Source organism: Dendropsophus ebraccatus, chromosome 4 (genome assembly GCF_027789765.1).
Source record: "Dendropsophus ebraccatus isolate aDenEbr1 chromosome 4, aDenEbr1.pat, whole genome shotgun sequence".
Classification (NCBI taxonomy): domain Eukaryota; kingdom Metazoa; phylum Chordata; class Amphibia; order Anura; family Hylidae; genus Dendropsophus; species Dendropsophus ebraccatus.
In genome coordinates, this window is record NC_091457.1 from 56338045 (window position 1) to 56362940 (window position 24896).

General features: G+C 41.7%; 1 protein-coding gene across 2 annotated transcripts in view; it reads right to left on the reverse strand.

The window, feature by feature from the left end:
* Nucleotides 1-9444: 9444 nt before the first annotated feature.
* The window catches only part of EDC4 (enhancer of mRNA decapping 4), a 45319-nt gene continuing 29867 nt past the window's right edge, over nt 9445-24896 (reverse strand). For both annotated transcript variants that reach the window (XM_069965887.1, XM_069965888.1), the window contains exons 18-28: nt 23233-23690; nt 22826-22978; nt 22617-22653; nt 22319-22496; nt 20979-21134; nt 19659-19774; nt 18664-18829; nt 13019-13205; nt 12416-12635; nt 10758-10921; nt 9445-9958 (exon numbers count right to left, since the gene is read on the reverse strand). In XM_069965887.1, coding sequence (XP_069821988.1) covers nt 9769-9958; nt 10758-10921; nt 12416-12635; nt 13019-13205; nt 18664-18829; nt 19659-19774; nt 20979-21134; nt 22319-22496; nt 22617-22653; nt 22826-22978; nt 23233-23690 — 2025 coding nt within the window. In that variant the 3' untranslated portion in view covers nt 9445-9768. The remainder of the gene's footprint in view (nt 9959-10757; nt 10922-12415; nt 12636-13018; nt 13206-18663; nt 18830-19658; nt 19775-20978; nt 21135-22318; nt 22497-22616; nt 22654-22825; nt 22979-23232; nt 23691-24896) is intronic.

Below are 24896 nucleotides of genomic sequence, written 5' to 3' on the forward strand. Positions count from 1 at the left end.
GGCTTGGGGCCTGTCACACCTGGGAGGGTTGCAGTGTACTGGAAGCTAGTACAGTATGGGACATTGCTAGGAGGATCTTGCCCAGACATTGCTGGTGGGCTGGAAGCTGGAGATGTGATATCTCATCCTGTGTGGGCAGCCTTGGGGAGTCTGCTGTGGACTGGAGGAAGCTAAGCAGTCTTTAGCTGAGCTCACACCCAGTGACATTATAGCTGGCTCCAGTTGAGGCTATAAAATAGGCCTGTGGAGACTTACAATGATCTATAATGGAGGCTTGGTTACCTGGGGGGGCTGAAGTGATCCAAATGAACTATTTTGTCATTAAGGACGGAGACATGTGACTAGGTCATCTTGAAAGCGAAACCTGGTATAAAGAGTTTGGGACCCTTTAGAGTCAGGTTTGGTCTAAGAGGAATAAAGTGGACTGGAAAAAATAAAGAGCTCTGAGAGTAGGGTCCGGGCAGGGGGAAGATGTCCATCTGAAAGTGATGGGAAAGGGAATTGACAGGCCACGTTCCACATGCTGGTGAACACATGAGAATTCTCCCTTTGTTCGTCATGGTAGCTATGACAACTGGAGGCCTCCAGTGTCATGGCTATGGTGGCTGATCAGGTTCAGCCCTAAGGGCTTAATCCATGGAGGTTACCATGTGAAGTGAAGGACTTGACGCTCTCCCGGCATCATGTATCAATACGGTTCTGGGAGAGCTCCAAGTGTTTAAAACTTTGTGGGACTGTACTGATACAGCCGCACATCTACTTCATTACATTCCCGCAAAAATTGAAACACTTACAGCTCTTCCAGCATTGTATGGATTCATGACGCCAGTTAAGCTACAAATCCACGTCGCAGCTTCACGTTACATAACGTCTGTGGATTACAGAGCATGGGAATAAGCTCTTGGGCTGAGTCTAATCAGCAATGTCTATGACAGGCACATTACCTTGCAATGAAGATCAGCATTGCCAAGTACTGTGCCTGTCATCAGGCTGCGTTTACACACAGATAATTGACCAATTTATATGACAGGATTTTGAAGCCAAAGCCAGGAATGGATTTGGAAAGAGGAGAAATCTCAGTCTTTCCTTTATGACCTGTTCTCTGTTTATAGTCTGTTCCTGATTTTGGCTTCAAAAATTTGTCAGATAAATTGGTTAATTATCTGTGTGCGTAAATGCAGCCTATAACGTTAAAGGGAACCAATCACCACAAAATCGGACCAGAAGCTAGTAACATAGCATAATACAGCCAGTAGCAGCGTTTCCAGACATATAAATATACTGTTTCTACATTACACAAAGCCCACGAAAATCAAATTTGAAAACTTCCAGCGCTGTATGTAAATTACTGCTCGCTAGTCATGTGGGCAGTCCTTCGGTTCCAAGTGGTCACCAATGGCGCAAATGTTCGTCTTCAAACCTGCCTCTCTGGGCGTGATTCTCTGTTCCTGAGCCCCCTGCGTCACAGAGGAGCCCAGTGATGACGGTGCACAGGGAAGATTGCCCCACAGTGACACTGGGGGCTCTGACACAGAGAATCACGCCCAACTTTATAGTAAATGGTTCCCTTTAAAAATCACATAAAGTGAGACAGGTCAGATTTAAAGAAATGTGCTCTGGTCTGTAAGGCACTTTCTGGAGTGGTCCTGAAGGGGTTAAGGTCTGTGTGAAGTAGCACAGCACTGGGTGTGGCTCCTGTGGATTAAACAAGCATCATAGGGGTTGACACAATTATTTAGTGTTATTCTTTTAAGTCTGCAACATTCAAGCTACAGCGCCATCTGTTGAGTTGACACCATCAAGATTTTGCGTCTAAACTGAGAGTTTTAAAGTCACTATAAGATGTATTGTGCCTCCTTATTGTATTCTGGTCTGTTCTCTCTTAAAGGGGAAGCAATCCAGAAATGTTGTTAGTGATGGACTACATATCTTTTTAGCTTCTACATATTTACACAAACATCCAAAGCTGTTTGAATTTGAGTGGCATTTGCTTGATGTTAGAGGGTCTTAAAGTGATATTGTCAACACCCCTATGTGCGGTCCTCCATACCATCCACAACTTTAGATGCTGCACATTTGAAATATACCTGTATAACACTTGTCCAGTCTTCTTTCTGCTCTAAAATCTCTTCATTTCATCAGTGGACAGTGTCACCTAGGTGGAGCTTCATGACAGTTGGACCCTCTCCCCAGATGATGGGTGTTGAAAACGCACCAGCGTGGTAGATATTAATAATTGCAGGCATGGTACCTTGGTTAATGTAGGTCTTAGATGCAAACTATGGGGGAGATTTATCAAACATGGTGTAAAGTGAAACTGGCTCAGTTGCCCCTAGCAACCAATCAGATTCCACCTTTCATTCCTCACAGACTCTCCCCCTATATCTTAGGGCATATTAAGGCTACGTTCACACTACGTATATTTCAGTCAGTATATGTATATTTCAGTCAGTATTGCAACCAAAACCAGGAGTGGATTAAAAACACAGAAAGGATCTGTTCACACAATGTTGAAATTGAGTGGATGGACGCCATTTAATGGCAAATATTTGCTGTTATTTTAGAACAACGGCTGTTATATTGAAATAATGGCAGTTATTTACTGTTATATGGCGGCCATCCACTCAATTTCAACATTGTGTGATCATATCCTTTCTGTGTTTTTAATCCACTCCTGGTTTTGGTTGCAATACTGACTGAAATATACGTAGTGTGAACGCAGCCTAAAAATCTGTATAGAATAAGCCCATTGTTTAAAACTGTGAAAAGGTTGAGGTGTTGGATAGCCAAAAATTATTACCTCAACTTTAATCCATAAAGCTTTGGTTTCATACTTGATTTTCACAATGTAGCAGCATGCAGAACACCTAGAGATTGGTTTCCACAGATTTGCTTAGAACCTGTGATCTTCTATGTCGAACAGAATAAATATTTATTTTAGGACGAGAGGGAACTGACAGATGGGACAGAGGTCCAAAGAGCAGGGTCAGAACTAAGCCGGTGCAGAGGGCAGGACTGGGGGTGGGTGTTTATGGGCTGAATGTTGAAAGACTGTGCACGTACTAAATATTGCAGAGTTAATGCTATAAACAGGGAGGCATCTTAGGTCTTCTATGGAATATTGATTTTGTGCATATTCACAAATATAAAGCACAAAAAAGGATACAGCAATGAATGTGACTACCAGGGCCGCCAATCTTATATACTAGCCAATGGCATTAAGCAGGAACTGTAGATGCTTTTTAGAGTTGCTTCTATAGGTAGCCCATGTTGGAAAACCTCTTTTCTATAGGTCCTCTTGGGGTTGGTGCCTTACTTGGCAGTCCCCAGTATTAGCTACAATGGGAGCCACTACAAAGGGTGTCTCTAGCTCTGTTGGATTTGTACATTGCACAAATACTCTGACATCAATGGACACAGTATAGGACTTCACTCCCTAGAGACATTGGCAAGTCACCTTGCTATAGCGTCTTGCCATTGTAGGCACCTGTTTTTAAAGAGAACCTAGGCTGTAGATTTGAATAGGGCAGGGCACATGGAGGCCTCACGCAGCTTAATTCTGTTGGCGCACTGCACCATTATATGTAAATGTGGGTGCTCGTTGCGCTGAGGAGGGTCATCTAGCCCTCAAAGCACTGATCTGCCTGACAGCCTGCTCCTGTAGTATGCCTACTAATAAATATTTAGCCGACACTCTTTAATGAACGGCCAGAGACAGCGGACAGAACTGTGCACCAAGTGCTCTCAGTTACATGTCCGTAAATGCAAAAGTCACTCGATAATGCTGCAACACGCCAACATAATGAAGGTGCGTGCAGCCTCCCTGTCCAATGTACTATTAGACTCTATTGTTAGGATAGGATTGTCTATTTCTTTGTGTTTTTTCCCTACAATCACAATGATCTGGCATATGACATCATAAATAATTCATCCAATGATAAAGTGCTATCGTGTAATATGTAATCTCTACCCATATAACCTCTTTAAGGCTTCGCCATAGGTGTTTGTGCATAATAAAAAAAAAAAATCTTACTACAGATAATGTAAACCATGGATAAGATTATGACGCACCTCTGTAGGTTTATTGTGCAAAGTTTTGCCCATTCATTTGCAAGAGCCAATGTGCAGAAGCGGCTAGGCATCCAACAGTGAGAATAGCTCATATTTTAAAGCTGTGGCTCTCTGAAGAAATATAGAAGAAAAGGACCACTTGGTCCATGTAGTCTGCCCTTTTATTATAGGATAGATGTTTATCCCAAGCAGGTTTACATTGTTAGATTTAGGTAGATTTACCAACCACATCTGCTGGAACTTTGTTCCAAGCACCTACTACTCTTTCAGTTAAGTAATATTTTTTCATGTTGCTTCTGACCTTTCCCCCAACTAACCTTTGACTGTGCCTCCTTGTTCAGTTTTTTTTTTAATTATAAACACTTCCCTCCTGAACCTTATTGTCATTTAAAGGGGAACTCCGGATAAGAAAAACTTGTTTTCTATAAAAAGTACATTAAAAGTTATATAGATGTGTCTATACAATATATTACTGTATCTGTACAGTTCTGCCACACTGGTAGCTGATAGAAAAAAAAAGTGAAAAAAACGGCCCCTGCTGCTATCCCCCTCTAGGGTGTTCCATGTCTCTGTCTTACATTGTGTGTGTTTGCTGATGATGCAGACAGGGGGCTTGGCTGGATAACTCAATCCCCTGACTGATTCACCATCTCTAACCGGCCAGAAGCAGCTGCTGCACTAATTTTACTGATGTTCACATGAGGGAAAGCATTGCATTCTTGGAAATGCCAAACCAGGAAGAACAGAAACACAAAACAGAGCAAACTCCCACCCCCCAAAACAATTGGATTTTTGGTCATTTCAAAACTGGGATACAGGTAAGTAATGCGTTATGCTTCTGCAGAAGTTTAATTTTTTTTAACCTCTACCTGGAGTTCCCCTTTACATGTTTAAAGTGACTCTGTACCCACAATCTGTCCCCCCCAAACCACTTGTACCTTCGGATAGCTGCTTTTAATCAAAGATCTGTCCTGGGGTCCATTCGGCAGGTGATGCAGTTGTTGTTTTAAAAACGACTTTTAATTCTGCAGTACTGTGTCTAACAGCCGGGGCTTACATTAGTATATGCATTAGGCTGGCACCACCTCTGTCCTTCCTCCCCACCCTCCCCATCATTAGGAATGATCCAGGCAGATTGCTTTCTATTCCCCACCTGTGTGTATAATGAACATGGGTTGGATCGTTAAGACACCTGTGCAAAGCTCAAACAGCAGTAAATGTTCCTGGGGCATTCCTAATGATGAGGAGGGGCGGGGAGGAAGGACAGAGAGGGTGTACCAGCCTAATGCATATACCAATGTAAGCCGTTGCCGTTAGACATAGCGCTGTAGGATTAAAGGTTGTTTTTAGGACAATAACTGCATCCCCTGCCAAACGGACCCCAGGACAGATCTTGGATTAAAAGCAGCTATCTGAAGGTACAAGTGGCTTGGGGGGGGGGGGTGTCAGATTGTGGGTACAGAGTCGCTTTAAAGGTTTTAATCATGCCCCCCCCTTTTTCTACAGACTATACATATTCAATCCCTTAAGTCTTTCCTGATATGTTTTATGCTTCAGACTGTCTACCATTTTTGTAGCCATTTCAAATATGGTCTCACTAGAGCTCTGTGTAGCAGGATCACAATCTCTCTCTTCCTACTGGTTATACCTCTAGCTGTACTATACAGCCCAGAATACAATTTGATTTTCCTACAGCCTGGTTGCACTGGTGACTCATTTGAACACTGTCAGAAATTACTACTTCTAAATCCTTCTCTTCTAAAGTCTTTGCTAAGAACTGGCGATATGATATTCTGTGGATTTCTCATCCCCAAGTGCATTATTTTACATTTGGAGACATTGAACTGCAGTTTCCATTGTTTGGACCACATCCATCTAGTAAAGCCAAATCATTCTCTATATAACTGACACCTCCAGGAATATCAATCAATAGTGACTTAGTTGGTTGTTGAAGGTGTATGGCCAATTTAGTCCAAAAATGTTCAATCTTGGTTTCACACAGTCTAAGAATCCTTTAGGTGCTTTATTTATTTACCTATTCATTTGCAAACTCCAAATGGGCCTTTAGAATCTAAAACTAAGACATTGTTAAATATGACTTTCTACACAGGCCTACAACTTTACAATAAACCCATCTGAGAAACGCCTACACCTTTCCAGTATCTGCAGTTGTTTTGTGCTAATACCTGATCATATTTTCATGCTTTCAGTGACATAGGGCGGCAATGCATACAGGAGACATTGTCACAATTATCTACATGAAAAATGCTACTGTGCTTCCCTAAGACCTTTTTAAAATACTTTTTTTTTTTGTTTTTACATCTGATCTTGTCGGAATAGAACATTTTTTAATATGCTCTTATATGTGACGCCTGTCATATATAATAACAGGGAATAGGTTTCTGAATTAGTTTTATTCCAAGCAGTGAGACATTTCTGATAGCTAATGCTGAACAACTATCTCACTTTCCTGTACAGTTCTCTTCCAATTTAAGTCTAAAAGGTGTCTATAACACATTAGATACGGCTTTGCTTGAATCACAATCTAACATGTGTAAGCTACGTTCACACGTAGCAAAACTAGCGGAATTCTGTTAGCCTCCCTCTCATGATGGGAGGCTATGGGAACCGCGCTGCTGCTCTCCCTGCGCTGAAGAATGAACATGTTCATTCTTCAGCGCGGAGAGACGCTGTGAGAACAGCAGCGTGCGCCTCCCATAGACTCCCATTATGAGAGGGAGGCTAACGGCATTCCGTGGCGGAATTCTGCTAGTTTTGCTACGTGTGAACAGGGCCTTAGAGTGTCCTCCAGTGGCAGATATGAATGATTGGGCATGTTGATTATCAATATGTCCAAGGCTATGGATTCAGGTTTTGCCACATAGCAGTCAATCTGCTCAGAACTATTCATATTAACTACTTCACTGTGCTTAGAGGTCAGGGACACTTCTATCTGTTCCTACCATGGGGAGAAAATTTCTACTCAGAGTGGAGGATGGATTCTCCGCTTCAGGTAAAGTGGAAGCCTGGCTGTCAGTAATGATCTCCTACAATGCCTACTTATATCGATCCCACCATATAGACATATAGATCTGAATAAGGCCAATTATTTACTGCCGTAAAAAGGTGTATCGACAATTACTAAGAAAGGGGGGTTATGAAAAAAAATCTCTTTGGAAAAATTTTACAAGCTTTTGTCCTGCCCTATGGTCCCCCTTCCCTATCTTTCCCCCCCTCAACGCCCCACCAGTAAACTCATACATGCCTAATTACTGTCGACCCCAGGCTCTTCTCTCAGCTTCATCTTGTGACAATGTCGTCATCAGGAGGGAAAAGGACGCTGGTTGACCTCAGGGAGATCAACCAAAACACCGCAGAGACACCATCACGTGTCTCAACGGCAGTGTAATCTAGAACATTGCCCCCTGGGAAATCAAATATGCAAAAGAACACTGCAGAGACACCATCACGTGTCTCAACGTCAGTGAACTAGCCAGACCTTCCTCCAGGAAGGAACAACCAAGCCTTCCCTTAACTAGAGACATTCCTTGGCTTGGTTGTTCCTTCCAGGAGGAAGGTCTGGCTAGTTCACTGACGTCGAGACACGTGATGGTGTCTCTGCGGTGTTTTGGTAGATCTCCCTGAGGTCAACCAGCGTCCTTTTGCATGCACTTACTAGTCATTGCTCCCACTAGCCAGAAACCTACTCCACACTGATGAGGGGCAAAACCCCCAAAACAGCTGTCTGTGGATGGATACCTTGCTTAGGTGGTTTCCTTAATTGGAGACATTCCTTTGCTTGGTTGTTCCTTCCCAGAGGAAGGTCTGGCTAGTTTACTGACGTCGAGACACGTGATGGTGTCTCTGCAGTGTTCTTTTGCATATTTGTCATTAGGAGGGAGGCTGCTCTAGGTCCCGTTAGTCCAGCCTCCCTCTCCTGCCTTGTTAGATGACTCTGCTTGCTCAGCTCCCATTGGCTGAGCAAGCTGCAAGCCATCTGAACTTTTACAATTCAATAATGAAAAAAAAAAAAGCTTTCTTGCAGTTTCAATTTGGTGCAATATGCAATTTGGTGCAATCTTATCTCTCCCCTGCTGCCCTGACCTAATTAGGGATGGTGATCCTGCAGATTTCACTTTGCAATGTATGCTATATTGCAAAGTGAAGGTATGTGTGTGCAGCTTCAGTGCAGGGGCTGAGAACTTGTGTGTTTATATAGCAGCCTGATTGAAGATATAGATGGGGTCATGTTTAGTGTATGATGGTAGTTGAAGTGAATGGAGGGGCAGGCACTTGCAACCTCACAGCAGCCAAAGTGCATCATGGGAAGCTGAAACCAGGAAGTAAAGAAGAAATGAAGACCGAGACTGGAGCTCAGGAGGTACGCAGACGGTGGGAAATTCAAACATTAACAGCTCAGGAGGGATGATAAGTATAAAAACTATGTTTCTGGGTTTGTTTGTTTTCTTCTTAGCATGGGAGCTGTCCTTTAATAGTTTGGGCAATTCCACACGATGCAATATCAAATGTTTCTTTTTCTATTTATTTCTATAATATGGGAAAATATATAATATGTTTTCAGTTTTTGATTACTATGGGCTGCTAAACCATCACGGATGAGTTTTTTAAGCCATTTAAATGCCACTGTCAGTTTTGACAGTATTTGCCACTGTTAATTTTAATGTACAGAAAATGTGAACATTCTAAAATATACAGTGTGTGTGTGTGTGTGTGGGGGGGGGGGTAACCTATGTTGTTTCCTATCCCTACAGGATATGGGCATCAACCTCCGGTCATGGAAGATTTCTAGAAATAGAATTACTGTTAAGACTAATTTCTTTTGGCTTGAGGAATCTTCTCACTCTGCAACGAATTATGGTAATTTCTTTGATTTATCAGGTTTGATGGACGGTCCTAGGGTGGAGTCTGGCTGCCTTCTGCACTGCCTTTAGACTCGAGGAAAGCAAAAAATATATATATTTTGGGGACAAGCACAAAGATTTCTGCAAGTTCACAAGAATTGGAAATTCTCAAAAATGTTTGCAATAAATCTGCTGCATGTAAATATACCCTAAAAAGAGAGTCCGCCTCTACTAGATGCTGGAAATAGGAGTAATGGATGTTAAATTTACAGGCACACAGATGGGCAATAATGCATCTAGTAAATGAAAGAAAGAATCTCATAATGTAAAATTCTTAGTGTTAATAATTAAATACCGTTTTCTCAATATATCTTAAAATGTAAAATAATTCTTATTCATTTAAACATATATAAAATACAAATTGCCATACATTTAGCAGCTGACCATAGTTTTTGTAATATGTAAGTAGTAACATTTTAATTCATGCAATATCATAGGCTATGTAAGAATGTTCCGGTGCAAGAATGAAAATTTATTTGATATATTTTTTTCACATCATCTAAAAACACAAATATGTAAATATTCTTTTTTTTCTCTATTTTTTTTCTTTGCCCAATTTTACAATAAAGGAAAGGAATCCAAAAAAACATAATTTTAAAACTCAGCCAATAAAGATATCCAACGATTAACTAAGTAGGACTAATAAGGATCTGTGGCCCTTCATTATTGCCACCATCACAAGGACGTTCTCCCACTGTATGGGAGCAAAGCAGGCACAGTTTTTCTGAAGATTTACAATCGAGTTGTTGAGAGCCTGTACATTACTGGAATAAGTCTAATTCGCAGAGGTGACAAGCCCCTGAAGCATAATCATCAGTCGTCTTGCAGATTTGTGTAAAGAGGTATGAGGCTCCACTTGCAAGAACTGGAAGAGTTTCTGCCGCACTTGAGTGATGATGCTTCCCATGTGATCTCTTGTTACAGGGTCACTGTGATCAAGATGCATTACCGCTTCTTCCAAGTAGCTAGAAAAAATTAAGTGGATTATACAATCTTTACTAAAGATTGCAATACAAAACAAGAAAAGCAAATCTTGCAATACATGGCCTCCTTATCTAAATTCATGCAACTGTAGCTTGTTATTAGACATGTAAACCTATCAATCTCCCCACACAGCTCTATATAGAGATGCTCCTCACGCTATGTCTACCATCCTACTCAGGCTATACATTCTGCCTATGATCTAAAGATCCTGTTACACAGGCAGATTATTAGGCAAGCCAGCACTCCTAGCAACACTAATTACTGATAATCAGTACATGTAAAAGGGTCAGCTGATTGAATCTTTGGTGCGGACAGTTATGTGCAGATGATAATAATTTATCTGTTTAAACAGGTGCAGCTGATAACAATGAATTTAAACGGCCCATCGTTTTTGGGTCAAAGCTGCCAGGGCACCACCCCAGTGCCTTGAAGACCTGTCCCTGGCCAGAAAGCCATACAGCACTCAGCTCTTTCCAGTGGCTCCACAGAAAATGAATAGAGCCGCGGGTCACATGCCGATCCGCGGCTCTATTGAAAACTAAGGAGCCAGGGGCCCATCTGAAGATGGTTAGGGCAGGAGCACGGAGGGGACAAGTAAGTTTTAATCAGAAAAAAAACCTTTAATAAAGACATTTTTGTGCCATTTGTTAACAAGAGAGTGGGCCTGTCCATACTATGGTGCCATGTTCAGCAAAACTTGTGAGAAAATGAACATTATAACTTGTAATACACGCATAGGCATAAACATCTACATTACAGATTTAGGTATGGAAGACTTACTTAAGCTTGAGTTCGGTGCGGGTACAAAGGTCAAAAGATAGCTGCTGGATGAGAGACAGTAGAACAGGTTGAGTAAGAGGGCAGGGATGCTGACCAAAAACTTGCTGGGAATCCACGGTATCACAAACATACAGAATCAAATTCAGATCCGAAGCTGTTAAAGCCTGCCAGGGAAGAGAAAACATATATAAAATAACTACACAAAAAAGCACTATAGAGATGAGGAGGAAAACTATGACATTTCATACTACCCATAAATTTTTATTTTGGTCTTTTTTCAGAAATCTGATTTTTTTTTTCTGATTAAATTCACAGGTGTCCAGTTAGTCATTAGCTGTTATGCTGAACACTGGTTTGTGCCTTCAATTCCTGTTTTGTTTCAGGAAAGAAACCATTTTAAATTGTATATGTTACAGGGATATTTTAACCTCATATACATTAACCTCATATACATGCAATTTCATCACTTGTGTTGTCTTATAAAGCTCTCACACGTTATACTATGTTACTTGAATATCACCAACAAAGTGTTCAGACAATGGATAACTACAGAATAAGCTGTGCTGCATGTTAACATGTAAAGCAGCACTATTTCTAGACATTATATAACTTGGATATGCCATTTTTCACCACAATTCTGCTCTGTGGCTTCATCTCTTGATGTCCCTGAGCTGATGGGTAGAGCCTAACGGCTGTTATGTCTCTGATACACTGTTCACACACAGTTCCTGCTCTAGGTTCTATGTATAGGAAAAATAGGTTTAAGTAGTGGCTCAGTTCCGTTACAACTTTGCCCAGTGCTTCACATTTACATTGCCAGCCTGTCAAAATGGCATGCTGATGAATATGTACGCACTTTGGTTCCTAAATAATGGACTTAAATTGTGCCATCATAGTCAACGATTGTGCTAGGTAGAGAGAAGGGAATTTACAGCAGGAACAAAGCAAATCTCTTTTTTCCTATTTGCATTCTGCTTATCAGGCTGGGTGCTTTGAAGTCTGCTCTGCTCAGTGTCGCTCCGCCCCCAGTTGCTGGGAAAAGATGGATCCATACTGGAAAATTGGGAGAAGTTTCCCAAGACTGAATCCATTTTTTCCCAGCACCAGGGGAGAAGTGAGCGGAGCAGACTTTAAAGCCCTGCAGCCTGATGAGTAGAATGCAGATGGGAACGAAGCAATTTGCTTTGTTTCTACTGTAAATTTACTGTAAAACTCTAATGATTTTACACATATATGCATATGAAATGACCTGAACATATCCTTCAGTACCACTTTAATCATTATTATGCTCAATGGGGCCTATGTCATACACATAAATATAGGTTGGTTCCTCATTGTGACAAGCTGACAACATTTAAGCGCAGTGCAGCTCCTCACATCCAGTTGCCCGCTGCTCTCACACAGGCCACTGCACCCGTAGTGGTTCTCTCACAAGCCACAAGCACTGCTATGACTTCACAATTTGGTCTCAAAACTTCAATGCAGAACACTCATCTGGCAGGAAACCACCAGTTTTACTGTGAGTATGGGGCCTGGCCACGGAGTGGATGAACTGCACTGCTGTAATGTTGTCAACCAACAAATATCTCAGCAAGCACAACATATTTACCCATCAAATATAGTGCAGTGTTCAATATACCAAAGTCCGCAGCACATACCTGCTGAAAAGCTTGGTTTAAATGGCCTTGTTGAAGCAGCTGCATGATATGTGTCTGTTGTGACTGATAGTCGAGATGGGAAGAAGGAATAGGCGTCCCTGCAGCAGATCTCATGGCATGCATAATGCTTGATGTAACTACTGCTTGCTGTTCCTTCATAGCATGATTCACTTCTTCCTTAATAATTCTTTGCACCTGTGAAAGAATGGAGTCTTGCATGCTGCAAGCAGAAACAGTCAATCCATTAGAACAATGTATTACTTACACACTGCAGTGTGCTTTTATTAGAAGAATAGGAGAAACTGAAAATGCAAACGTGGTAGCCATGGAGGATTGTATAAGGACTCAAGCATAGATGACAACTAGTCATGGGGGGGGGGGGGGGGCTGGACAGCTGTGACATCACAAAATCTGTAGTGAAAAATTCCCCCAAAAATCTGAACAATTTAGCGCAGATTTTGAGACCGCTATGGTGTAACTAACATGGGAAGTAAAGGCTCAGCACAACAACCTCTGGGATGTCACACAAACAGTAAAGAATATAATTGTGTGATAGAATGTGAGACTGCCATAGGAATTTCAGCAAAGATACATACAACTTACTTTGCTACAACTATGTGTAACTGCTGCTGTACTTCCGATCTCACATTTCCGCTCAGGTTTGAAGACAGCTGGTCAGTTGTTGACTGGAGAGAATCTATTAACTGCTGTAGCTGTGCCACCAGGGGCTCCCTTACTTCTTGTTCATTTGCTTTTTTCGTCTTCAGATGAGTTTCCAATTGCTGCATATCTGTGACACACATACACAGAAAAATAAGCAGGATCATTATACAAATGTAAGGTTACAATGCATAAGCTTTATTCTAAGCCACTTTTGTAGTTTTATATGCACCAGTTTTACACCAGCTACTTCATGGACACATTTTTGAAAAGGAAAGGACATTTCTTTTAACCACTAGATTGCTGCAAACGTCAAACTAGAAAGGGTCCAAGACTGGGTTCACACTTTACATGTTTACGTTTCACATACATGTGGGTTAACACGTACTGGAATAGCAGCTGATTTCACGTTGCGATTCCCATACGGTCATTTTAAATAGTTTTACATTTTCATTCCGCTGCAAGTATGTAAAGCGCAACCCCCTTATCCCACCATGGCCTGGTTTACCCAGCCGTACTCTAGCCAGGTTCTGTGGCTCCCACAGAACCAGGCCAGAGCGTCTACCGTTAATGTATTCACCGTGCCGCAGAGGAGTAAGGGGGGCAGGGTTTCCATACTCAGTGGAATTAATATTCCGCTGCAAGTATGTACACCTATTGAAGTAACAATGATATCAGGAAACCAAGCTTGGACCTCACCGTGACTCTCCCTTTGTTTGTGTAACTCTACTGTAGGTGGTGCTCAGCTTGAGAAAACAGTCCAGTAAAGTCTTTGCACAACAGGATAAGATGAAGTGCGGCAGCTCACCAAAATCGGTTAAAAGATGCTTTATTTGGACATAGAAGGCATCAATAGCAGGTACTATCCACAAATAAACAGAGCGACGGCCGTTTCACGTATAAAGAAGCGTTTTATACGTGAAACGGCCGTCGCTCTGTTTATTTGTGGATAGTACCTGCTATTGATGCCTTCTATGTCCAAATAAAGCATCTTTTAACCGATTTTGGTGAGCTGCCGCACTTCATCTTATCCTTTTGTGCAAGGAACAATTTATTAGCATACCAATGTTTCGTCATACCACACATAAGACTATCTGGCAATGGAATGGATGGAATGATGTCATTGGGGAGCACTTTGAGGTCAGAGGAAATTTATGCATGCACACTTTCCAAACCTGTCTGGTGTGAGCGATAGGACTCTGCAGAGTAATGTCAGATGTGGACCACAGCACTGAGTTAGGGTGAACTGGGGCAATCCAAAGCTTCTCTGTCATCATCCACTTTGAATAGGCTCGTAATGCTGACCAAGCTTGGATGTGGTGAAAATGTGCAGCCCAGTAATAACAGGTGATGTCCGGAAGGGCAAGCCCCCCCAACATTTAGGAGCCCGTAGAGTATTTTTAGCCACTCTGTGTCATCTACGGGCCTAAACAAAACGGAGGTTAGAAGCCTGAATGGATTTAAGAGCACTAAGAGGAAACTGAACCGGGAGAGTCTCGAAATAGTATACTAGTTTGAGAAGAATAGTCATCTTGACTGCCGCAATTCTCCCCAAAAGGGACAAGGGAAGCGTATGCCATTTATCTAACAGAGCCAATATATACGAGAAAAGCTTAGGAAAGATATGAATATACTGGGAAGAGTAGGAGTTGGTGATCTGCACCCCTAAATATTTAAGGGAAATATCCCTCCAGTTATACTTGTAGTTAAGATTTTAAATTATGTAATAAAGGCTCTGGTATATTAATGGCCAGGGCTTCAGTCTTATGGCCCTATTTCACGGGTCGTTTAGAGGAGCAAACGAGCGCTCTCAGTGCTAGTTTGCTCCTCGTTCGCTGCCACAGCCATTCAACGTGGCAGCAGCGAGCGGGTGAGTGCGGGAGGAGCGGCGGGGAGCTGCCCGGGTGATCGCTGATTGTCCGGGCAGCCCATAGGATACAGCAGCGTCTGCTGCCGATGCTCCTATTCAACGGAGCGACGGCAGCAGATCGTTGCTGTATCAGTCACTTGTTTTTCAACATGTTGAAAAACAAGCGACTGCAACGATCAGCCAACATGAACGATGTCGGCTGATCGTTGCACTCTATTCCACGGGACGATTATCGTCCGTAGCGGCCGAATACGGATGATAATCGTTCCGTGCAATAGGGCCTTTAGACGTGTTAATTTTCTAACCGGAAAGCCGACTAAATTGAGTCAGAAGTCAGGGTAAATTAGCTAGGGGGATATGTGGTTGGGTTATCATTAATAATTCATCATCAGTGAATAGTGAGAGTTTAAAGTCTATCCCTCTAATCTGGATGCCATGTATAGCTGGGTGCTGTCGCACCGCTGCCGCTAGGGGGTTCAATGCACAGGACAAAAATGAGGGGAGAGAGCGAGCAACCTTGCCTCGTGCCATTATGTACATGTATAATATTATATAAGGTATGGGGAAATCTAATGGTCGCTGAAGGCGAAGTATACAGGCCCCTAATCACTATAAGGAAGGTGCCATTCCAAAGGTCTCCAAGACTCTTAACAAGAAAGGCCACCCCAGGCGATCAAAGGCCTTTTCTGCGTCAAGGCTCAAAAGCAGTGCTGATCCTTTTTCCTTATTGACCACATCTATTAGTTCAAATACACTTCTAGTGTTATTTCCCCCTTGGCAGCAGGGGACAAAAGCCACCTGATCTTTATTAATTAGTTGGGGGAGCCATAGCGACAATCCGTTAGCAAGGTGAACAATTTCAAGTCTGCATTAAGAAGTGTGATGGGGCGATCGCTCCCACAATCGAATGGGTCCTTCCCTGGTTTAGGAATTAAAGTGATATCAGCATGTAACATGGTGGTTGGGACCAGTTCTCCCTTAAGAAAAAATTAAACACCTTGAGTAGGTGGGGAGTGAGAATAAGGGCAAATGTTTTGAACCCACCCTTCATGTGGACACACAGCAAAATCTCGACCACCACTTATCCACACTAGAATTTGTGTGACAGATTTCAGTCCACCATTCTGCATAGAGGCCATTTACTTCCTAGAAAAGACCACCCTCTAAAAGACAATTGTTTAATGCAATTTTTGGTTGTTCCACTGTGTAAGCTAAATGGATGCTAAAAACGAATGCTGCAGTCTGCTATACAGCAGAATCCATTTCCAACATCCCTTTTTTTGTTGTTGCTGTAAACAATAGCGTAGTAGGCTATGATTTCGTTTACAGCAAAATTAAACATTGAAATGCATATCTATAGGCACTAGGTTTGTATATCTATAGGCACTAGGTTTGTATAGGTACACATTAATGTGGCCGTATAACGCAGGAAAATCTTTATATACATGATTATTGCATCTTTTGTGAGGCCACTTAAATCATTGTTAATAGTAAAAAAAAAAAAAAAAGTGGCCCAAAATGGAAAAAAGAAAAACAACTCACTGTATACTTTGTTAAAACTAGTTGATTTGCTATTTATATCCCAGTAATATTTTATATTTGCCGGTATTGGTTGGATCCTGTATGCCCAAAGCTTATTATTAGCCTAGGAGAGGCCAGAGTTTAGTGTAGGTCCCATCCTGGGCATGTATAGTACACACTAGGGCTGGGCGGTATACCGCAAAAATACCGATACCGTCTCTGGCGTTGGTTAACCGACCTGAACTCTGCCAGGACGGTATCTGCGGTATTTCCCCCCTCCCTCCTCCTCCTCCTCCTCCTCCTCGGCGGCCGCATGCTCTCCTCCACTCCGTTTAATCTTCCTGTGGAGGAGGACTGGAGATGTGACAGGCTGCGCCCAGGCGTGCTGTGTGCTCAGCGCTGCCGCTGCTTCCGGGTGGCGCTGGAAGCTGCACGGTGTGCCCTGCCTCCCCTCTCCCGTACATAAAGTGGCTGCTGGGGTCAGGTATGGGTCGGCACATCCTCCCCCCACCAGGCACCGCACAGGAATCCTCGGCGTCCCGTTATCTTTTGGAAGTGCTGGAAGAGGAAGAGAGACAGAGACAGAGACAGAGACAGAGACAGAGACAGAGACAGAGACAGAGAGAGAGAGAGAGAGACCCGGTGGAGCATGGAGGTGCCGACCTATACCTGACCCCAAGTGTATGTGTGGGAGAGGGGGTGGGGGGGTCCAGAACAGCTTGTGACTGGGGGCAGATATTGGGTAGAAAGAGATAGATAGATAGGAGTCCTATCTCTCTATCTATCTCCTATCTATCTATCTATCTCCTACCTACCTACCTACCTACCTACCTATCTATCTTTCTTTCTATCTCCTATCTATCTATGTCCTATCTATCTATGTCCTATCTATCTATGTCCTATCTATCTATGTCCTATCTATCTATGTCCTATCTATCTATGTCCTATCTATCTATGTCCTATCTATCTATGTCCTATCTATCTATGTCCTATCTATCTATCTCCTACACAAACAACAAAAGTCCATGGCACCCGGGCAGTAAATAAGGAGAGTGGGTGCCACCCCTGCACTGTGGATCCTCGAGTGCAGAATATACACGTCCAAAATTAGGGTACCGGCACTCCAAATGAAGAATAAGTGTTTTATTTCAGCTCACAGGAACAAACTAGCCTTGGCTAGTTTGTTCCTGTGAGCTGAAATAAAACACTTATTCTTCATTTGGAGTGCCGGTACCCTAATTTTGGACGTGTGTGTATGTATGTATGTATGTATATATATATATATATATATATATATATATATATATATATATATATATATATATATATATATATATATATATATATATATAAATATATACATATATATATATACACACACACACACACACACACACACGGAGAGACTTATCAAACATGCTCAGTTGCCCCCGGCAACCAATCAGATTCCACCTTTCATTCCTCACAGACTCTTTGGAAAATGAAAGGTGGAATCTGATTGGTTGCTAGGGGCAACAGCCAGTTTCACTTTACACCTTGTTTGATAAATCTCCCCACAGTATAAAGATAGATATAGCAAAAAATATAGGCAGCACAATAAACAAACTGTGGGTGCCAGCAGACGAATCCCAGACCTTGGATCAAGTCAGCTAGTAAAAAATACTCCGATGGTAATACAAACGTGAAAACGTGAATTTACTCCATAGAACAATGTGCAGCAAACTTCACAAGTAATATACAATGTTTTGGCATCTCCTATGCCATTTTCAAGTGCCACTTGAAAATGGTGTAGGAGGTGCCAAAATATTGTGTATTACTTGTGAAGTTTGCTGCACATTGTTCTATGGAGTAAATTCACGTTTGTATTACCATCGGAAAATGGGGTTTTCAAAGGGGTGTGGCTTTTAAAGGGGGCGTGTCATAATTATCGTTCAATTTATCGTTACCGCGGCTACATGTACGATAAACCGCAATATTGATTTAGGCCATTATCGCCCAGCCCTAGTACACACTATTTGCAAACAGTATACCAAGAGCCTTATTTTTATGGAGATTTTCTTTAGCAGTTGGGGAGCTGCTTTAAGTGATTTTCAAATCTGTATTGGGTTGATGTCTTGCCATTTTTGTGTTTTTCTGTAACATAGTAATACCATATATTTGAGAAAATACAGAATCCAAAAATAAATCAAGAACTTACACTCTTGGGTGCCTTGTTTGAAGCTGCTGTTTATTTGCTGGAACATAGACTGACAACCTTTCTCAAACGCTGGAAGCACAGTATTCTGGAAGGCTTCTCTATAGGCTGTATGCATTGGCACATGAAGCGCATCAGCAACTGCTCTGGCAATAGCATCTGTAATGTTCTGAAAAAACAAAAACATACAGATTTTTACACAGATAACACAATTAAAACTCCTTACACAATTAAAACTCCTTACAAATAAAGTGTACCTGTTGTTATAACTGTAAAAAAACAAAATCAACAGTAGTCATCATGAAAAACATGGCACTTCCTGTGTTTAGACTCTGCTTTTTTTTTTTTTTTTTTAGACAAAGAGTCTAAACACAGGAAGTACAGAGTTTTCCAGGTCATCTGTGAATTCAGAGAAAGCAGTCTTGTGACTGATGGACACATCGTGCCGCGACTCTCCGTACTGGCCGGGAACTCATGTGTTTAGTCTCTTTTTCCAACCAGCACAAGACAGAAAATCTGCCTTTAGGAGACTGGACCTGGATGTCTGGTAAGTTTAGCTTTGTTTTACAGCCCGATAACTAAAAAAAAAAAAAATAATGAATGTAAATTGGAAACTTGCTTTATATCACATCCTCTGCTGATTTAGATTTTGAAAGTAATAAGGACAGGGAAACTGTAAAATGGATTACAAACATAATGGCTGGCTCCACTACCGTGGCTTCTATGCAGCCGAAACAACTGCATGTATGTTGGTGCGATTTCAGAATGGCCGACCCAGAGAAGAATTCTGTGTATCTTTTTTACATTTTTAAATCCAAAACGTGTTTGTGATAGCCCTGTCACAAACAGCTTTATTGTGTCCAGGGCTGTCTATAGTGATGACAAACCCAACGATTACAACACTGGGACAGGCAATGCCCTCAGACAATGTCACAATCACACTTGATTGAAGCACTAGAAGTATTACCAGCCAAAATAGCAAATTAAGAATTCTCTACCTTAGATTTAACCATCTTGGCAATGTTTTCCTTTAGTGATCCCTCAATAGAAGTCAGTTTTGTTGCAATTGTGCTGCCAAGCTGTGCAGTGACTGGGTCCAGACTCTTGCTGATGCCTTGTGAAGAAATAACACAATAAATTCAATCAAGTTATATTCACAAAGTATGGTTTGTGCTGACTATTTTAGGTAGCTCATTCACATTAAGTGAGGAAAAAAAAAAAAAATCGGAGAATTGGAAAGTGCATTTTGTGGATTTTAAAATAAAAGTTGGGCTCGATTATTTTGTGAATTTGCTCCATATTCTGCAGCAGAGCTGGATTATAAAGCATCTGCGTGTCTTACAACCAGTGTGTCAGATAAAGCTGGGGATTTTATTAATGAACAAATAAGATGTCACACATCCGACATGTTTTGGGTTAACCTAACCCTTAGTCATATAGCAATGTAATGCTATGGTGTGTATAACACTATAGGTGAGTGGTTAGTGCAGTTTGTGTGTGACACTGGCTGTGGGTGGAGTCTGTTCTGTGTGGTTCTGTTCACAGTAGAAAAGAGAAGTTTGAAGAAGTTGCTGCTGACTTCAGGGATAAAACACTGTCACATACTGAAGTGACAGAAATCTGAGAAACATGACTGCCCTAACATGCCATTCTATGGAGATTAAATTTAGGGATTGAGAGGAGCCCAAGTTCCAGGCTGAAGCCGTTAGTGAGTGTGAAAGAAGTTGTACAGCAGCAACGCAGTGAAGGTTGAGGGCAACCTAAGTGAAAAAAAGATCAAATTGTGTAGTTAAGGGTCCTGATTTGCTTATTTGAAGACCTATGGCTTTCTCAGTTAAATAAGGGCATATCAGTGTGTATCCTATGCATCTCTCTTAGGTACATCTTGCATCATCAGTCTCTAAGTAAAAGGACCAATGTTGGGAATCTGCCGTTGTTTGTTATAATGGTTTGTAGGCATAGAAATGTACCCGCTTTATGTGTTTAAACACTCTGAATAATCCATCAAATCAAAGTAAAATTTGGGTAAATATAAATTCCATGAATGTAGACAAAGGAAACTGTGGATGTGTGCACATATGCAGTCCTCCCCTCTCAAGGATATATTATACCAGGTCTTAAAGGGAACCTATCAGCAGGTTAGATGATTCTAACCTGCTGATAGAAAAACAATTGGTCCAGGAAGGTAAAGGGGAACTATGTCTGATGATTCCTTAAGTTAATTTTGATGGTGCCCAGTATTCAGTATGGTTGATCCATTTAAGATTAAATAAAGAATTAGGAGTTAAAAATGCAGAAAACACAAACACTTTACTTACACTGAGGAATGGTCTTCTTAAACTCTTCTCGGACGGTTTTATCAAGTCTATTGCAGACAGGGCCAGAAAGAGAATGAGAAAGCTGCTGTGAAAGGTATTCTTGTAGTTGACCATTTCTCTGCTGTCCGTCACTTAGGATTCTATCTAATCTCCTTTCTGGAAAACTTAGTTAAGGTTTTAAGATATTTCTGTCGGAGACATGCAAGGCTATACATCAAACTACAAACTGTGGGGGAAACACCTACTTTCTGACACTACCGCACTGCTTTCTCCAATAGCCTTATCACAATTGTTTCCTTCCTCTATTTCCTGCAAAGTAATATTGTTAAAATTTCCTTTTATTTTAGACGGACTTGTTTGTCTTATATTAGTTATATTTTTTTTGCAGTAACACATGTCAAATGGTTGAACCTTTCCTGGGAAAAAATGAAATACTGTGGTATCTAGTCACATGTTAACCCGCTCATTTGAGTAATTATTAGATATTATTTGTACAACAGAACGATGGAAGAATAGTAGAGTCAGTCTTTAAAGCACTAATATTGATAAACTCCAAAACTCATTTGACTGCAGGGCAACAAAAATATTTAGTGTTCGCTGATGTGTTAACAGGCTTTTCTTTTTTGCTTATATTACAGAATAGGCCAATAAAGAATAACGTAGATGCCTTGTATACCTATTTTAGCTTATGTGCCATTTATGAGTTGTCTTGACTTCTCCTTGCCATCTAATATGGAGCTCCTAATGCAACTGAAATTTTTTCTCTATGCAGAGACAGAGTGGGCAGTCTCATCACACTAAACCTACAGTGAGTCCTAAGTGCAGCAAGTGACAGATCAGTGACATAGTCTGCAGCTTCCCACTGCCTCATTGTTATATATTTCTCTCAGTCAACTCATACAAGCATCTCATAAGATCCACTAGAGAATCTGCACACAGCAGACACAAGCATTGCGGGTCAAGAGAGTTTTAGACCTATGCAGTCACTGTATGGACTCACCTACTAAACGACTGCACTCCTAATCCCTTAGAATGGGTAAAAGAAAATCTCTTTAGTAACTCTGTACAAGGAAGGTGAAGCTGAGAGGGAAGGGGGTCTAACAGCTGCCATGAGGGAACTGGTAGGTGATCATGTAATCATACAGTTCACATAGGTTTAGGAGATGCATGTAAATGTTTCATGATACATATGAAAGCTTGCAATTTTCTGGTGGTCGCAGGACCCAGCTTCAGTAATTAAATGTATGTCAATGAGGCTGAGCTGGGAAAAAAAACAAATACACTGCTAGAATACATATGGGAGAATTTTTTTAAAAGTGACAAACATCAACAAAGGATACGTTCTTGTTGCTGCTGAGATTCAATTACACGTTCCACATGGCCCATGATAGAACTCTGAACTGTGTCTAAATGATCACTGAGTCTCTGCATGAGCTCTATCTGGTTTTGCCGAAGCTCTGAAAGTTCTCTTTGTTGAATGTACAGAAGAGACATCAGTTCCCCATGTTCAAAGTTTGTCTGTAAAGATTTATAGAAATACTGCAAAAAAATTTCTTATACAAATGTATATTCTGTGTTACATATGGCTCTGAATAAATTTAACAAACACATACACCTGCATTTGAGTCAGACACTTACTTGGTTTTCAGGTATTTTTGGCGACAATGGCAGGTCTCTGGAAAAAAACGAATAAATCGAAAAAAATTGATAAACAAAAGTACTAACGTCTATTTCAATCTCAATAACCAATATTAAATGTTTTATGGAAACATTTCCAGCTTATGTAAAGATTACAGCCTACTAAAATACGACTAAAGCACCAAGAGCAGGATTTATGCAAGACATACATGTCATCTTTCAGGGACTTCTTGTAAGGTTTGGGGGAAGAATGTGGGGATACTTGGGTATTCCAATCCTTCACAAGCAAACGTGGACTTTGTCCCTTCCCTCCAAAACTATTCATGGCGGCTGCAAATGTGCCCACTTCATCATCATGATCACTATAAAGAAAAAAAAAAAAAAAAAAGAGAACATAAAAGAATTTTAATCTGGCACTTGTTTACATGGATCCAATTTACAGAACATACTAAAGGCCAAATGACTGATAATGTGACCTACTTTACTTGATTCCATGCAATGCAATGTATATGGCTGAACTCAATAACTATGACATGTATCCACATACTTTTGCCCATTTCGTGTATACTCGTATTCAGAAAAATTACCATAAGAAAACTATTTTTAAAAAAAATACCTTTCTATTAAACTGTTTTTGGTTTCTCTTGTTATATCAGGTGCTGCTGGCCACGGCTGGGAAATAACATCATCTTTCTGGTCCATAAGGCTTGCATTTTCTAGACATGGAGCACTGATCAACTCATTATCAGACATGGAAGATGGAAATTCCAGTGGCCTTAGACCAAGCTCGGATGTATTCCGGCTACGAGTTGATAGAAGCTGTAATGCGGAGGCTGCAGAGCTCATGCTTGGTGCTTGATTAGATGCACAATTCTCTTCTTGGACAACACCGACAGATATAGATGATGGGAAACTTCTCTGTAGTGTCTCAGAGGCAATTTCTGGAATATCCTGGGATATGACTGTGGAAGCACTTGATATAACATCAGGAGATCGCTCACGGGTAGGGGAAGACTGGGGTACCACCAAGGGTTCCAAAGTCTGAAGTTCTATGGGAAGGTTAGGTGTAGTAACCTATTAGACAAAACATTTAAAGTGATATTAAAAGGTTATTTTTTTTTCTTACCAAGATGTGATTTAAGAGGAGGTCCCACGAATTGGAAGCTGGAAGGGGGTGCCCAGGCCTACTTTCGGTTACAGCAGACAGCCACTGCACTACCCCTGGAGGGGAAGACAGTGCCCCCAACCTTGCCCGGGACCACCTCCCCAGACCATAAAGCCCACTGGCATCCAGTAAAGGAAGGAGGCAAGACTCTGATCAATTCTGCCGGCCAGGTTCAGTAAGTTTTTTTTTTTTGGGGGGGGTATCTTTCCTCACCTTCACATGAACACCCCCCCCCCCCCCTTGTGCCTGCCTTACTGAGACAGGAAGAAGCAGGTGCTGGGGAAGGGGGGACTTTTAACCTCATGCTTTTCCTGGGTACAACCCAGTCTCCGGGTGTGGGGAAATATCATGGACATGGGGATGGGTAAGTATACTTTATTATGTAGCCGCACCCCCTTTCTTCCATTCCATTAAGTTTTACATTTTGTGGGATTTATCCTTTAAATGTTCCTGGTTTCTGGGATTATCACAGACTAACCACATATTCCAACCTAAATTTACCTTGTTATATCAGTGATCAGCTGATTTCTGGAAAAGGAGGAGTTTTTTACTCACCGTAAACTCTCTTTCTCGTAGTCTTCATTGGGGGACACAGACACCGTGGGTATAGGCTGCTGCCACTAGGAGGCTGACACTAAGAAAAAACAAAACAAGTCGGCCCCTCCCAGCAGGCTATACCCGCCCACTGGCACTGAGCTAATTCAGTAGTGAAAAAGCAGTAGGAGGAGCCGAAACAACCATAAAGAAAAAACAGTCCACACTCAAAATCTGAAAAACAACACAGGCCAACAGGCAACCTTAATCAGACAACAGAGGGTGGGTGCTGTGTCCCCCAATGAAGACTACGAGAAAGAGAGTTTACGGTGAGTAAAAACTCCTCCTTTCTCGTGCGTCTTATTGGGGGACACAGACACCGTGGGACGTCCAAAAGCAGTCCCTTGGGTGGGAAGAGACAGAGTGGAGCTAAGAAGAGGAAGAAGCCACTGCTGCCTGCAAGACCATGCGGCCCAGACTCGCATCGGCCGATGCAAACGTGTCCACACGGTAAAACCTAGAAAAGGTGTGCAGCGAGGACCACGTGGCGGCCTTACAGAGTTGAAGAGCTGAGGCCCCAT